Source organism: Malurus melanocephalus, unplaced genomic scaffold, assembly GCF_030028575.1.
Source record: "Malurus melanocephalus ecotype Western Australia unplaced genomic scaffold, MMel_1.1 scaffold_227, whole genome shotgun sequence".
Classification (NCBI taxonomy): Eukaryota; Metazoa; Chordata; class Aves; order Passeriformes; family Maluridae; genus Malurus; species Malurus melanocephalus.
This window is the reverse complement of record NW_026623459.1, coordinates 861,455-879,187: the sequence shown is the minus strand read 5'-3', so window position 1 is coordinate 879,187 and position 17,733 is coordinate 861,455. Positions and strand designations below refer to the sequence as shown.

General features: G+C 36.9%; 1 protein-coding gene across 7 annotated transcripts in view; it reads left to right on the top strand.

The window, feature by feature from the left end:
• Nucleotides 1-17,733, top strand: part of NFIB (nuclear factor I B) — a 164,493-nt gene that overhangs the window by 94,160 nt on the left and 52,600 nt on the right. For all 7 annotated transcript variants that reach the window (XM_057374511.1, XM_057374512.1, XM_057374515.1 and 4 more), the window contains 3 exons: nucleotides 3,645-3,698; nucleotides 14,641-14,709; nucleotides 16,732-16,852. In XM_057374511.1, coding sequence (XP_057230494.1) covers nucleotides 3,645-3,698; nucleotides 14,641-14,709; nucleotides 16,732-16,852 — 244 coding nt within the window. The remainder of the gene's footprint in view (nucleotides 1-3,644; nucleotides 3,699-14,640; nucleotides 14,710-16,731; nucleotides 16,853-17,733) is intronic.

Here is a 17,733-nt window from a genome sequence, read left to right as displayed (position 1 = left end):
CTTTCTTGGTTTTGCTGGCTTGGGTGTGCTTCCTGTTTGTTCAAAGTGAGAGAGTGAGAGAGTATTTTTTATTTTTCTCTGCCTTATGAAGCCGAGACTTCTCATGGTGTACCACAAGGAAAATGAAGCCTTATTTTCTCACTTGAAGCAGACCTCAGCAGTTTTACTTAATTCTGGCTGTGCTGAGAGTTGCCTGCACTCACAGATGCTCATTGGGATTGATCCCTAGAAATGAAAACCTAGGAAAAAAATTAAGTATAAAATATGTCAGCTTATATTATACTACATTAAGTATAAAATATGTTAAAATTAAAGGCTGGCTTGGACTTCCATGTTCGTTCATGGGGCAGTAACTTATCAAGGATAAATTGGATCAGTCAGCACCAAGAAGAGCAGAGCAGAAGATATGCCCACTGTAGCTGTGAGGTGCATCTGAAAGCCATTTTGTGAAAATGGTATGTGTAGGTGACCTTTTGCTCCCTAGCAGCAACAACAACAACAAAACTAAGGGAACTTACAGTAGGGAGCTACTGAAATTAAAATTATGACAATTTCAGTTTCATTGCATAAACATGATGGGTTTTATTTGCTTCTTGTTTATCTTTTCATTCAGCTTCTAGCTTAGGAAGTTGCTTAGGAAGTTACTTGGGGTTTGGGGTTTCTTTTGGTAGTTTGTTTTTTTTTTTTTTTTTTTTTTTTTTTTTTTGGTTTTTTTTTTTTTTAATGTGCAATAGTTGCTTGCTGGGACAATTGAGTGAAAATCTAGCTAGACAGACAATGAATTTGGTTTATGTCTTTCTCCATCACTCTGGAAGAAAGGGCTCATGTTGTTAATTAGTGATCTTGTACAGATGAGGATAAAGAAAGATTTAAAGTGTCTTAAATTGTCTTTTTGTTCCCTAGTTTCTGTGGCTTTCCAAAAATGCCTCCTCCTCCTTCTTTCAGAGGAGCATTGCTTCGATGTATCTGTTCATTCAGTGTTCTGCTTATGTGAAGCCATTAATATAATTTAATCCTATAATAGCCATGGGTTCTCTTGTACTTTGCAAAGTTATTTGCATCCAATCCAAACAGAAGAGTGCTTTATAATTACTGACTCTGGTAAGAGAATTGGATCATCACAGGCCATCCCAAGTCTGTGTCTTTCATCTTGAGGATCAGATGCCTCTCTGTGTTTTAAGTGCAGAGTTCCATAGGTTGATGGTGTTATAAAGAATAAAATTCTTTGCTTTTTAAACTGCGTTTAGTGAATGGTTAGCTAAGTTGCTTCTCATGTTTATCTTCAGTAATTCTCTGCTCTTTCAAATTCTCATTGAGATTTCTGAATACACAGATTGAGAATCAATATAGAAAAAACATGATTATTGAGTAGCTAGCAAAACCCAAAGCTGAGTCTGACTGGAAAACATTAATAAATAGCCAACTATTTATCCCTATAATTAATAATTTTTTTGCTAAGTTTAAACTACATTAATCTTTAAATCCTGGATCCAAAAATTAGGAGTAAAGGCAAATTGCTGTGCAAGAACTAATAAATTACTTCACTTTGTTCTTTTTTATTGGGAATTTTGACAGAAGAAATCTTCAAAGGTCATTTTCTGGTAGGCCTCATTAATTCAGTTTCGTGTCTCTGTGATCCTGAAGCTATGTTGTTCAAGCTTTATTGGGTTTATCTACTACCAAAAATTGCCACTTCATTTAACCACACATCTGCAGTACTTTTATGCTTGTACCATTGCTGTGTAAAATTAATCTTCTCTGATCTGAATTTTCACAGTTGTATGTATGGTTTGCAGAAGCAAAGAATGTTTATTGTGAGAACATTAATACCATCCCCTGCAGGTGAATTTCAACACAGGAAAATGGACAATTCTCCATAGATTGGTCCATCTGTAGAGAAATTTTATATTTTTATCATTTCTTGTAGCTGACTAAGTTTTCAAATTAACTTGATATAATTTTTTTCTGATGGAAGTGCTGTATCATATGTAAAGAAACAGACATACTGAATGACTACATTGTGTGCTGTACAATGGGACTCCTAAGAGTACCCAAGTGCCAAACCATGGTAAGGGCAGAATCCAGAGGCTTGCCCTTCATGTTTCCTGCCCAAGGCCAAAGAAGAGAGATGAAATGTCATGTGAAATTCCCTATTCAAGGTGTATTTTATTATGTACAAGAGTGATCTAATTCAGTATTGATAAATTCAGCTATGTTTTTAATAACATTGGAACTGGGTTTCACATATCCTTTGGAATTCCAGTACTCAGATAGATACCCAGATGCATTTATTTTGTGACAACTGCTGATTCAGATCAGCTTAGTAGAACCTGAGCTGTGAAATGTATTTCCATCTCAGTTAATATCTTCTGTAGAGTCAAGCTTGTGTTAACTTAAATTGCTTGAGAGACATGTGAGTCAAGCCATGTCTATGAAGCTGCATAGCAGCTGCAGATTTAATGAACTTCTTATAGCAGGTAGAGGGAATCTGTCATTCTAGGCTGTGGTTTACATCAGCTGTAAAAAGAAGTAATAGTAATTGTAGGACAAGTATTTGTTGATGTGTAGTTTTCTTCTTTTCTATCATTTTTCATACTTTAATTTGGGCACTTAAGCAGAAATGCATTCAACAACTCTGCTTCCGTCTGGAGTCCATTCGGTGGTAGCAGTTTCTATGGTGCTATGATGTAATCTCTTGGTGGTCTTATATTATTAATAGCACAATTACATTTTTAAAAATTGATATTTTTTATTCACACTGTAAACCAGGTCCATAATAGATGCCTATATATGGAACAAATGGTGGTTCTTCATTTATTTTCCTTCTCTTGCATTTTTTGTTTCTTGTATATTTGTTAACAATTTCTTGCAGTGACGCAAGGGTTTGTTATATCTCTGATGTGGGAATACAGTGAAAAGTACATGGTTTTAAAAGCAACTTTTAGTGAATAAGGATATAATTTATTATTTAGTGTATTAACATGAAATTACATTCTCATCTTGATTCATTAGGTGCATGTATCATAAAAGTGTTGAAGTCCACAGTGTTTGAGTTTTGTTAGTTTTTACGTTACATAATCTTAATTTCACAACAGCAGTTCTCACAGGCTAGGCACACAAAGACCATATTGTTTTTAAACAGACTGTCATATCCTCATTGCAGTCATGAGTCTGTGGAAGCAATGTGAGCCTTTGTGCTTTAAGGGGAGGCAAAGGAAACAGGACTCATCGCTGCAAGCACCACCAGTTGCCTGATCCAGTATGTCTTTCTGGTCATTGCCTGAGAAGAAGCTACCTCTGCTTTGCTCATTGTGCAATATTGTATTTGGGGGATGGAGGAAAGGGAATGAAAAGGTACCCTTGTAAATGTGTTTACAACTTGAGTATTTTCCTGAATGACTCTCTTGTCCTTATTCAGTGGTCTAAAAACTCCTCTTACTAGGATCGTTGTATCTTTCACAATGTTTCTACATCTGCATAAAATCGGCTGCATATGGTGTGTTTGTTCAATAATGCTTCACATAGAAGTCAGGGGAATGGCCTTTAAAGTATAAAGAATTAGTTAATTAGTTATAGAGGGTATTGCAAGATTGTGAGATATTTGCAAAACAAATTATTAAAATATTTCTTTCATTTCTTTGTAGATTCTGGACAACCAGGAAGTCCAAGCCACAATGATCCTGCCAAGAATCCACCAGGTAAATATAAGTTCCAGAACATGTGCATTTAACATTATTTGAGAACAAAGATACTGCTATTAATAGCTAAAGAGACTGTAATTAGTCAGCAACCTGTTTTGCACAGGTAAGTGTATATAATCAGGACAAGTTGTGATACTTTAGTTCGTTTAAACTGACAGTGCCACAATTGCAGTTTCATCAGCATTCATTTAATCTAATGAGTTTTTCTTTCATTTCATCATTTTAAAGTGGGGATGGTTAGAGAAGTAAGGAACCAAGATCCCAAATAACTTTATTTTTAGAAAAGTCTTCAAATGCAACCAGTTGTATTTCATCTCAGACAAAACACAAATGACCTAAACTCTGTGACTGAGCTACCAGTTTTTTATTTTTCATGTGTGCTTTATAAAATACTAATCTGTTAAATTTTTTGTATTTTTTTTCTGTATCAGTTCAGACCAGTTTTTGAACATATTAATGGGTCATGACTAGTGAAATTTGAAATTTCTATGAGAGAGATGCCAGTAAATGGCCCTTTCAAGAATTCTTTAAAAATACAAGAGAAAATGAAACCCAGACATTGCCATTCCAGTCTGTTTAGACGAAAGGTTCCTTGTATTTTCATGAGATTATCTTTCTAATCAATTGGGCTGTGCCAGTAAATCTTGTAAATCTTTGCCATGTTATGAATTTTATGAGAGAAAGACAAACAATTGTGACAGACACACTGTCACTTCTTAATGAGCAAGGACTGACTCCTGCCACCACCATCATGTTGTATCTTCTCATTTTAGCTCTCAGAGTATTTGTGTAAATGAAATAACTAACTCCGAATTCAACTAACTCCGTTTGATCTTCTAAATGCAAAATGAACCATATTCTGGTCAGGAAGGAATTTTGTGTTGCTGAGCTGTTACATATACATGAATATTTTCTGGATCTGTAGAAACATGAGAAAAAACAGCCTGCCTTATGGTTGTACAATTTTATACTATGCGTGCGATCAATGTATTCTCTATTTGTGAATTATGTCACATTTGTTGTTTGTGAATACCAAAAAGAGGGAGAAGCTATTAGAGATCATTGCACAAAAAGGCATCTTTCTGAAATATAAATCCTAGATGGATATACTTGAAGATAGCAGACATATTTTGGAGATAAGAGGGCAGAACAAGTCAAATAACATCATTCTAAGAGCTAATGCAAGGGATTTCTTTTTTTCTTCAAGGGGTGATGCAGGTTTGCTATCAGTTTCAGTTGGAGACTTTGATGCTGTTTCTTTCCAAACAGTATGGGATGTTAAGAGTAGAGTTTTATTTTTCTATTAAATATGTGCCATAAATTACGTAGAATAGGGGTTTAAAAACCCGAAGAAACAAACTTATGCATAAAATAAATATGAAAATTTCCTCATGGATGATTACAGCTTTTTGAAACTTGGAGCATTTAACTATAGAGCATTTATTTTTGTTTTGGAGTATCTCTGTGAGTGCAAGAAAAGCCAAATGCGTTACTTTACCCCTTGTCATTTTGAAGGAACCTTCTGGGTTTGGGAAGCTGAAGGCATAGTCCACTCATCTTTAACATGTTAAAAATTCTGATTTGAAGTACCATTTAGCATTTGGAGTAGGAAGGTAGTATATATTTCACTTGTGAGGATCACACCCTGTAGTGAGCCCAGTCTCTCCAGCCCTCAGTCTTAACTCCAGTAAGGAGTAATGTTGCTGCCAACAACAGAGCCCTGGGAGGGCAGCAGATGAGCTGTATGGGCTTTCTTGTGACAGACTAGTGGGTCAAGCAGTTTGTCTCAAAAGGTGGAGGGATATGGAAAGCAGAGAAATCTGTTGCTGATTTCATCATGTGACTTTCTGCTTAAAAGATGAGCATAACAGTTTCTCATGATTGGGTGTCACTGCAGCCAGTTTTATTCCTTTGTCTGCTGCCAAGTGGGGATAGAAAATAGAAGCTGCCCTTGAAACCCTTCATTTAAACAGAGACAGAGGCATAATTGAATGTCATCTATCAGAGGAGACAAGAACTACTGGCTTGGTTCTGTTTCCCTGTGTGATAATTATTTGGAGTGAAACTGGCAAGGTGAAAGTGCTGTGGTTTATGGGGCAGCAGAACTTCCAGGGCTGTGCAGGAGAATGAGAGGGAGTTGCTTGTCTGGGAGAAGGACTACTGTCCTATTCTTTCCTACTAAACTTCACAAAATTCTTCTTATTAGAGCCAGACAGTCACTCTGTCAAAACCCTGGAGGATATCCACTCTGAGGTTTGTTTTCAGTCCTAGGCCAGGAGCATGTGGACTGGTAGTGCCAGGAAGGTTGTCCTTCCATCATGTTTTATTCTAGTGGTTGTATGTTGAGGAACCAGGAAGCTGGCAAGGGACATGTGCTGTTAGCCTTTGGATGCCACCACCTTCACAAAGACACTGCCAGGGAAGAGGATGCTGGAAAGTGAGTGGTAGTTGGCAAAGCTGTTGGTGTTCAGAGTGGTTCGTTCTAGGTTTGGCGAGACTGTTGCATTCTTTAGGGTGTTTGGTAATTTGCTGTCCTAAGAGCAAATTGGAGAGCGGGTAGTGTCACTCGCCAAACAAAAGAAAATTAAGAGCACGAGTTGGGAAACTCTACATTATGTTCCTAAAAATTTGCTGAATGCTTTGATAGCCCAATGCAGTATTAAGATGGTGTAACTTGTGGTGAAAGTGATATGAAGCTTTTGCAGCAAAATCCAGGGGTATCTTCCTCTAAGTTTTATTTTTCAACAACTTAGGATTATATATTTTATAACATATATATTTAAATATATATTTATATTTACATATGTTTTTGTATTTTTCGAGACTGAATCCTGCTTTTCTGAGAGCTGGGTTGTACATGTGCAGGGACTATTAGGCTCCAGCCAGACAGATAAGAGAGGAGAAAAATCAGAACACTTGTATGGTCTGCATCAGCCATTAAGTTCCTGGTATCTAACTGTGCTGTACTGACACTGTCTGAACTATTAAAAGTTTACTTGATTTAAAAGAGAGAATGGACATGTCCATGGCACCAATAAGGGAGTCTGAACACATAGAGACAGACCTAATTGATAAGTTTTAAAACTGAAAATACTCATATTTTTGCACACTGAAAACAAACACCAGCAACACCAAAAACCCAAAAATGAGTCCAACCCAAGTACTTTGGACATGTCATCTTTCTTTGTGCTCAAGAGTGCTCTGAGCTATTGCTGAAGCATTCTGTTAAAGGTAACATAGTGGGGCAGTTTCAGTGTAATGCTGCATTATTATTTGCTCCCTGCAAGCCCTGTAGGTCTTTCATATAGCTTAAGAAAATCTGAAAAACGAGCCTTCACAGTGTGTCTCAAAATACTGCAGTGGTGTGGCAGGATATGTACTGAAGACAGAAGATGTCATCTTTCAGTAAGTTCATCTCTTAGGCATAAGAAAATTATGAGCATGTGTAAAAAGAGAAAAATATCTGGAACTGTGAGTTAGCTAATGATGTTGATATCAATGATGACAACATGGTTTTCAGAGATGCAGTTCTTACCAGCCAGTTCTTCTAGATGAGGATTTTCTGGGTTTTATTATCACTTCCGTTTCTGCCTATTGCCCACGACTGTTTGCCATTACTAAGACTACTTTTATTTGCCACTGGTTTGAGGTTGCTGCTTGGCAGAGTTGATTGATTTATACACCAGCAGCAATAAAGTCCAAACCTTTGAACACAGCCTTTTAAAGCTACTAAAGTAGGAGTAAGAAATAGCAACATTGATAGATAGAGTAGGCTGCTATCTGGCTAGGACAATAAGGACAGGGAAATTGTTGTAAAACTTGCAATTGACTTCTTTTTGCATGGGTGCCTTCTATATTTTGGACCTATTTTTGTCCAGCATTGAGGAATAAAAAAATATAGCTTTTCAGAAAGTACAAAGGAAACCTAGCTGTCCTGACACAGACAGGTATGAGCCTTTTTGGTGAGGGAAGACAAATGTGTTCAGATTTTTCTTTTCATCCAAGGAGTTGAGTTCAGAGGTTACTAGAGTTATGTTTCCTAGCAAGAAGTAAACTCTAGGTCTTTTATTTGGTTGGATATTCCACTTTAGCTGGTTTAAGAAATACTTTCATATAAATTTTTCCACTCTGTAAGATCAGTCAGGATGCAGAGAGCTCAGGTTTGAGCCTGTGTGCTGATGAATATTAAATTATTTATATGGAGTAACACTTTTAGATAAAGAGATGGACAAACTGTTTCTACCTCTTTGTCTTTTATTGCTCCCCACTGGTTCCCTTCTTTCCTCCACAATAATCCATGATATGTTGTCAGGGAATTTGCCTAGAGATAAAATCCTTAATCTGAATGAGGCGTAGGCAGTTGAATCTCCAGCCCCAGGCTCACAGCTCTGGAATTGTTTTAGTCCCTATATTTTCACCAGAAATTTTGTTCTAGGAACCTCTTCCAAAGAAGACCTAAGTGAAGTCACCACCTCTGAAGTTTATTTTGTTTGTTTTGTGTTTCTTTTTTTTGTTTTGTTTTAATTAAAGAGGGTGTTGCCAAAAAGTTTGTAACGTGCCTCACCTCTGTCTCAATATGCAAATCTATCTTGCAGCTGTAGAGCCCCAAAGGCTTTTCTTGCACTTTTATATGGGCTAGCAGCCATAAGGAGAACATTTTTTTTTAATCAAGCCCTAAGAAGTGTGTAATAAATTTGCCTGTGTATGGCTGTTTTACGTAGAGGTATTTCAGTTTTAAGTTTAAAAATGTGTAGTTTCAAAAGTAATCTCTGAAGAGGAACATGGTTTCAACCTTTGCACTCTTTTGGAAATGCAATAAACAAATGTCTTGGAGTTTTGAATGTCTCAAACCAGAGATGGTTTCATTATTTTGCTCTATTGCAAGCTACCCTCTTGTAGGTGGAGAATTAGCCTCTTAATTAATGGGAAGAGAAGAGATATTCCCCGGCCTCATCATTGTAAGCAGCTTTTCTTGTAGAACCAATGATGCCATAATAGCAGTTTAGAGAATTCAATCAGAATTGTATTTAAATAAAAACAAATTCATCTCTTTTTCAGCATGGGAGTGGATATCCTGAAATGCTTGCTGTTTCTCAGATGCCTGCAGCCATGCCATCTCAGATAGAGATCTTCAAATAAAACAGGGTTGGGTTTGGTCATGGCTTGATTTTCTGTCAAGTTCTCCCTTTCCCAAATGCTCTCTGGATTAGTAATGTCAGTGATTGAGAGATGATACTTTCTTTATCAGTTTCCCAGCACTGAGCCAGAAGGCTGGGTGAGGCATTCTGGGGTCAGTTCCTAGCTGTACTGCCTCGGCGGTCATAGACCTGCACAGGCTGCACATCCCCTTTTTCAAAGAGAAAGAGCTTTTGGCCGTTCAGGACATCTTGGAATTTGGTGTGGGTAATTACTACTGTCTACTGGTTCAGCATTGCTTTAACACTTTTTGCAGTGGCTGTCCTTCATGAACCTGCTGTGTGAATAAAGGATGCTATGGTCAATTCTCACACTGATTAAATTGTTGATGTGTTCCATGATGGATGTAATAGTTCTTACTTCAAAGTCTACACAGAAAAATAGTTTACTAAAAACTCTCGTTACCAGTCAGAATTCCAGAAACCTTTGGTATTAGAAAATTCCCTTTTGATACCTGCTAGTCTGATATCTGTTAGAAAGCAGCTAGCCCAACTTCTTAAATCTTTGCTATAGTTTCTGTTAACCTGAGACCCTCTGGAACCAAACACAGTATGCATTTATGTTACTTGCTCTTTCTGTTTCTTGCTAGGTTTCAGGGCAGTTCACTTCCTGAATTCTAGTTGTGGATTTCAGAGTCCATTAAACGTGTTTACTTCTTCAAATTACTGAAACACGGAAGACTATTGTGGTTCTGACTATGATTTTGAGGGTGCCAAAAATCTAATTTGTTTCTGAAAATGGCACATGTAGCTTTTTAGTTCCTCATCATGCTAAAAGGTTGAATGGAGTCAGGGTATCTTTTTGCAAGTCTCCTGTCCCAGTAACAACATTATTGCAACTTTCAGGGAAAAAGAATCCAAAACAAGCTGTGGATATGGGATGTGACTGGAGAATGTGTGATGACCAAAAGAGCCTCATTCTCTGGACAGACCTTAGTTCAATTGTCTCAAATTATATAATCACTTAAGTCTTCTTTGTCCCTCCTTAGCAAATATTATCCATCCATTACTGCTTTTAAGATACTCTGTTTTGGTAGCAACCTCTTTCTGGTACTCTGTTCCAGACAATGGTTTCAAAAGGTATGCAGTAAGAATACAGACTGCATGTCTGCTGATTGTATTTTGACTTATGAACACCATCAGACTATTTTTCTACTATCACTCCTGACTGTAACTAGTATCTGTACAAAGTTGTAGCTAGCAGCATTCGAAACATTGAGCTGCATAACTTCAAGTTTTCATACTTTACCTTCCATGCACCAGGCTAAAGTTTTCAGGCTTTCTTCTCACAGTAGCTCTTGAAGTTTTATTTGTCTTACTTCCAGTAAGTCTATCTACTATTGTAGATAATTCCTCTTTTTAAAGATCCAGAAATAAAAGTACATTAATACAAATTGCTTCCAGGACTGATTGGGTTCTTATCCTTCTTTTATAAGTTGCTCAAAACCGAGGCAGTATCAATGAGAAAACTATATATATATAACAGTACCAGGAAACAGTTTTATGGCTAAACCCTAGCTAATATGCAGCAGAACATAAACAGGCATTCTATTCATAAAAGTACAATTAAACCAGAAGACAAGAAAAGACTGGTTAAAGATTTGCAAAGTTAAACATCAGTGGTTTTAAGCTGTTAAGTAATGTGAGAACAAGCTTSTTAGATTAATTGTTGGTGCAAACTGAAATTATTTTTCAGTATGTTGAAAATACTTTATTTTCTCTCCCTTCTTCCCCCTTTTAAATTTTTGCATGGGTAAAACACTTAAAAGCTACACTTGCAGCTCATCTCTTCAAGGCATAGTACAAGGCACAGTGGAGAAATAGATTTATAAGGACAAGGACAGTGACTTCCACAGCAGTCGGAGGCATTGCTGAAGGTTTCTCCCTTTGCTCACTTTGTATGGGAGCTTGATCAGAACTGCTGATTGGCTTAACCTGTTTCTCTTTCACTCTTGATGCCACTGGCTTGGTCATTGTGCATTTATATGGAAGTTATATTTTTCATAAGCGAGCTTTCCTTGAAGAAGGTAAGAAAAGAAAGATTTTATACTCACCATGTAAAAAAAAAAACTAGAAGAAAATAAAAAAAGTCTGCTGCTAGGTATTGGTTTTGGAAGTTATTGAATTTTTACACAACACTGCACTACCACAGCTTTGTCAGAAATGTTCTTTTTGTAGGAATCAGATTTTTAAGAATAATGACAGTTAGTGCCATCTCTCAGGCAAGATGAGTTTTATTAAATGTTTCTGTTAAGTTTGAATGGCAAAGACAGCAAAGTGTTATCATTACCATGCAGAAATAGATTATGTCTGTGAGGAATACAATAGGCTTATCAAGTGTGTTAATGTATGTGCTGAACAGATCAGAAACACACACCAAGAGTTAATTTAAGGCTTGTTAATATGTTTATGTAAACAGTGCATTAGGGAATCGGCAATCAAAAAAAACAGACCAATACTGTGTGAAGTATCACCACATACTTTTGTCTAGCATGAAGTGTAAAAATACGAATATGAATGCTAACTTACTCAGCACTGTGATCAGCCTCACCAGGTAAAAGGCAGTGTCTCACACCATAAAATGTCCTATACTGCTTACCTTCTGCATACAGTCTTGCTGTTAAAACTTCCTCTTACACAGAATGCATGTTTCCATAACAAATTACAGCCATTTAATGGCACAGAACGTTTTCCTCTTGCACAGCTGAGAGCCAAGAATGGTTCTGTGACATACCTTCCCTAGTTTGTCTTCTTAACTAGATGAAACTGCTGAAGTTCACTGGTGCCAGACCTTAACATGCCCCCAGAGGCACCATGGGAGTCCACCTTCCCTGTTAGAACACAAAGCTCAGGATGAAACTGTCACTGCTATGACATAGATTGTTTACTGTTGCATTAATTATTTAACAATAATTTGTCACATTCCATATAGAAAAAAGTCAAATTGTTTTTCAGGTTGATTGAGATTGACAGTAGCCTCTTTTCTCTTATGCCAGCCAAAGCATTAGCATTTATCTGTGGGTCTCATTTTTGGCCTATCCCAAGGCAGGATGAAACCTGGGTGAAAGATAYGACCCATCAGTCAACAATGCATCCTTTTGTGAGGGGATGAGAGAAAGTGGTACCACTTGGTGGCAAAATACTTTCTCTGCTCCCATTTCATTATCACAAGGAGAGTACAGCAAAACGCTGTATTGCTTTTCATATTTTGTAGGTATTCTCAGTATTGCCCGTGGGAAAAACTAAGAATTAATGAGAGAAGACTGAAGATTAAACATGTGTTTGAGAGTGTAYACATGAATACATTGGTGTTATACCATTATACCATTGTTATACCAATACCCATTGATGTTCTTATATATAAAATCCATCTTAGGCTTTTTCTTCTTTCAACACGAGCCTTGSGCCATGTTTTCACTGTAATGATAGCTTGATTAATCTACACTTGGGTGAAGATCCTCTCAARTTAGTCTGATTTGAACGAGAGGCATTGTGCTTCAAAGTAGTGGTGTTTGGATAAGCAGCAGAGAAGTTCAGTCATGTCTCCTTACCAGCTGCAGAGCGGGCTGCRTGGCTGTTCACTGGCTTTAAACCACGCTTTACTTATGAGACAACTAAAATCAGTAAACTGTTCTTTCCTTGGAAATCTCTCTTCCATTTTGTACTTCAGATTGTTCCTGCTGGAGGAAACCAGCAGAGATGGGAAAGATTGCCTTTGCTTGAGGAATTACTAGCATTCATTCARTTCATCTATTCTTAGATTAGAAAATGGAAACTGAGGAAAGGGAAATAAAAAATTTACTGTTTTCATTTTTTTTGTAGTATGAATATGCCAAGTTCTGTCAAAACAGAAGTAAATATTTCAGAAGCCACGTCATGTTTTTATCCACAAAAAAAAACCAAAAAAAACCATGGAAAAATGGCTCAAGAGAATTAAGAAATGAAAGAGAAAGGCTCTTATTTCTTAGACACTGCAGAGGGGCTGGCAATACCCAGTTGAAGGACAGTAAGAGAGGAAAAAGTAATAGATATRGAGAAAATCTGTTGAAAATGAGAGAGAGATGTATGAAAGGAAGTGAATTAAAAAGGGAGGAGAACCTGAAGAGCTGCTTGTGGAAATAAAAACATGCAAGAATAGCGTGTGAAGGATATTGATGCTAAGATGAGAAGATAACAGCTTTGGCAGAATACTGCTCAGGATGATCCCACAGGCCTACAGTACACCCATGGTCAGAGGGGTGGTTTTCAGCTGGGAAAGACTGACACTGTCCTGTAGATCTGACAGAGTAGCCAAGATGCTGGGAAATGTGCTTGGTCAGATGTGTTCCCAKTCTTTCAGCTTATGCTGCTGGCACACTGTTTGTACCTGCACTGGTAAGGGACACCAGAGGTGCTGGATGAGGCAGATCTGTGGGACTAGGAAGTAGTGAAAAGCACTCTTTGACTCTGCCTTCTTTTTGGCCCTGGAAAGTAAGTAGAGGTTTCTCCAGCTATACTAGGAAAGACCTCTCATGTGATGTGTGCTGCTTTTACAGTCACTTTTCTGATCACAGTGGCCATGTTTTTGATAAATCACTTGAAAATGAAAGTAGCAATTGCCAAAATAAATCCAAACAGAATAGTACTGAAGCACTTTTCTCCAAATMAGTTCAATAGGTGTGTGGTTTTTTGTTTGTTTTATTACTAAAAACACCTGGAATAGTTTTACTCCTTCAAACCTTTGGAACAAAAAATTTCCAAAAGAAGAAAACTTAGTTTAGACAAGAGAGAAACCACAGTAAGAAATTCTTAATGCACTGCCTCATATGAAAACAAGTAAAAAAGTAACTCTTGAAGCAGCAATATGCACCAAGTATACATCTAAATACTTCAATTTGTAAATGGTTGTTAATACTACCTATAAAAAGTCATGACACCATGTAATCTCAGATTCAGTAATATAGCTTTTCCAGTGATTTTTGATGTGAGACTTCCACAGAAACATGGGTTTCTTAGCTCTCTCTTCAAAAGGTTATCTAGTTGCAACACTGAGATAAGTCTTGATTATCAGCTGCAGTTTCACAGCAGTACTCCCAGCTATGCCTGAATTTCACAGCAGGAAAATATATCATATGCATTTGTCCTAGAATAAGTWAATATAAGCCAAACCAATAATATGTGTTTTCTTAAACATAGATTTCTAGATATATACAATTTTAACATGTATATTAGAAATCCTACTGAATAACTCAGCTGCTTTGTTCAGTTTCCTGCTATTCCTGGAAATAATAGCAACCCYCTCATCCACCTCAGAGATCATGATTTGGTAATGGAGGTTGTAGTGTAAAAGCACATTTAGCAAGGTGAGAGTTAAGTAAAAATCTCTTTAGCAGAAACATGTGCACACACAGGACTGCTCTATGGTGAAATTGCTTATCCAGCTGGTACAGGTCTTAGTTYGATATTTACTTAAAATTTGAAGATACCAATAAAAGAAACTAGTTTTCAGCCATTTTTGGGGTGAATATACTGCTTGTTGGTTTTCACAAACCTTGAAAAAATTGCTTTATCATCCTTAAGACTTCTTTTGCACCTTTGCCTGAATTTCAGCTCATGTTAGATCCTGTGATCAGCCTTCTGTGTACTTTGATCTGTGTATTATAGTTTTGGGACTCTGTTTATACTGTTAGCTGGTGTATAAACTTATCTATAGTTATTTATTAATCTTCTCATTATACTGATTATGGTGCTGTGGTATTTTTCAGTGTACCTTGAGGACAGTTTTGTGAAATCCGGAGTATTCAACGTGTCGGAACTTGTGAGGGTGTCAAGAAGTAAGTTATAATTTACACTTAATGATTTCCAAAACCTGCTGTAATCAAGTGAAGGTTGTTTCCTTGAAGCTTTTTCTCCACAAAATGTAAGATGCATAGGAAACGCCTATAACAATGTTYGATTTTTATATATTTGACCACAGTAATTCAGTCCATCTTGTATGTGTTTGCAATAAAACAATTTGGTCTCCTTCTGYCTCTTTGATATTTAAAGATGGAATCAATTTGTTGCATCTCCCTCTGCACACCTTACTGGCCTGGTGTATCAATAGAACTACCATATGGAGCAAAACCTCCTGTTTTTAGACTTACAGTTTTTWAAGAGTGCCCTACAAATCCTTGGACATGATTATTCTTCTAGTTTGTTTTTTTAATTTGTAGGTCTTGAAATAAAAGTAATTTTATAGATGTGAATGTATTAAATGCTTGTGTCTCTTCTAGTCACAACAYTGGCTGTAATTGAAGTTCTAATTATATTGTCTCATTTTGGTATCAGAAATATTACAACATGAAAGTGCAAAAACCCCCACAAAATAAGAATATAAATGTACAGGTGAAACTTCGATTGTGGAAAGAAAAACCAAAAGAATATAAGATCTCATTGCTGACATCTAAGRATTTGTTGTAATAGTAGAGCACAAAGCCTGTCCACATTTTCATCTTGCTCTACTTTAATCAGTACTATTAAAGTATTTCTTTCAAGACTTCATTAGGAAATGAAGAATAGTTGAAAATTATTATTAGTTAGAAGTGCCCACAGTGATAATACTAGTATTGTAAAGACTGAATGGTTCAAAAAAATAAGTTTTTTAGTGAGCTGAGGACAAAGTCAATGAGGCACAAGCTTCCAAATCTGTCTATCCAAATTTTGTACAGGTGTTAATTCATGCAGGGTCAGGATGCCTGAGGAGTTTAATTAATGAACTGAGGCTTCAGATTACATGGGTTTTTTGAATTGCTATGGTCAGAAATTAATATTCAATGAAAAATTATGTTAAGTCTTTYAGCAAAGCAGTAGCATTGCCATCTTGCTGTGCTAAGGCATATCCTTTTTTTGTGCTTGCTAGGTATGGTTTTGCTGGTTTAGAAGGCTGAGGATGTGTGAATTATAGCTTTCTTTTAGTTGTCAGGTGGTTAAGTGCATTTAAAGTATCAGGCCATTCAGGTTAAAAAAGAAACAATATTGTAATTATGCTGTGAAACTGTGCCTCATGCAGCTGTTATACATGATATACTTCCAATAATAAGCATTAAAGCATGTGGTTTCTGTGGGATTTCTTACCATGCATTTGTTTAACCTCAAGCCRCAACAGAGTTGTACTTAAACTGTCAGGAAAAATACAAACCTTCAAATGCATTGCACAACATGCAATTATTCTTTTAAGTGCCAAAGGTAGTTAAAATGCACAATGCACAGACAATGAACAAAGGTAAATACACCACAATATGTAATACATAATTTATTCTTCAATTGCCAGAGCCTGTATGGTACACAGACTCTGTAAGGAGGTGAAGGTAGTGTGTAGGTCTACATTTGCAAAGCAGAATCTGTGGCTCTGGGTGAAAGAAAAAAAAGGGCAGAAAACCAACCTGTGTGCACAGGAGACTATTATTATTACAAAAGGGTTAGCACTAAAGAAAAAGGAATTTGTGTGTTTCTGAGTTTCTTATTTCCATTTTTTCCAGTTGTTCAATRAACTTTGATACAGCTGTCCTCATAAACCCTGCCTCATTCAATATAGTGCTTGAAGTTTGCACTATCTTTTTCATATTGGTGATTCCATGTTCTCTCTTATAAAACAAATGTATTATATCTGCATAATTGCTAAGGGTTTTCTAGGTACTAGGGAAGATAATTCACTTTTTCAGATATWTAATAATTGATAGATCTTGGTTTGTGTAAGAGGCAGAAAATTAGATACAGGTAGTAACATCTTGATATTTTTCCAAGTGTTAGAAACAAAAAGATGGCTGAAAAGATAGAAGATTATCTCTGACTTGTTATGATGATGTGTTTTTCAGCACCCATAACCCAGGGAACTGGAGTGAACTTCCCAATTGGAGAGCTTCCGAGCCAGCCATATTACCATGATATGAATTCGGGCGTAAACCTACAGAGGTCTTTGTCCTCTCCACCAAGCAGGTAAAAACTTGAAATAAGTGCTAATTTGAGCCATGTTTAATACTGTAGGACAAACAATTCACAAAGCCTTTCAACAACCAACTATTTTATTATTTTTCTCTGATTTTGTGAGGCTAGCTACTTACGTATGTTACCGTGTTCTATGTACAGATGTGTAAGTTATAAATCTTGTAACTTGAAATGGTGTCATTWTTGCCTGTCATCTTGCATGACATTGAAGATGGTGAAAATTTCTGTCAGGGTTTAGAGTGCCCACTGAAATCATCTGTCAAGGGAACAGCTACACATCCCAAAACTGTTGTTGAGCTGCAGGAAGGTCCAGCAGTTGGGAGCATGCTGGCAGAGCTCAGGGTGCTTGCAGACACAAAGGCTGTCTTTTAGGGCTCCCTCTTGAAGCTCCATCTTGTGCGATCCATTTGGACAGATACTGTTTCCTCTAGAAGAGGTGTTAGGACAGGTATATAAAGACAAGGCATTTCCATCTCTAACAGATCACCTCATGCAAGGATGTTTCCTGCCTCACTCTTTCGGGGCACATTTCCCAAAAAAGTGGAAAGAAGAGAAGCATATGAGATAGTTATAAGTTAATTTTTCTCAGGGGYCTCCATGTGCCTGCTACAGGCAATTTAATCTGAGGGACCTGCTTCCTCTGTGTTCAACATGCTCCCTTCTCTTGCTGAAAAAGATTCCCATTTCCTCCCTTGGGAGCAGCTGGAGGGCCCATGGATGTAGAGAACCAGCTGTTCCCTCCTCTTGACTCCCAGATAATGTACTGTCTGTCAGACACCTAGGTCCTTTTGGTATCTACACGGTGGAATTATAAGTACTATGGGAGCATATATTTATATATTTATATTTATATTTATATTTATATTTATATT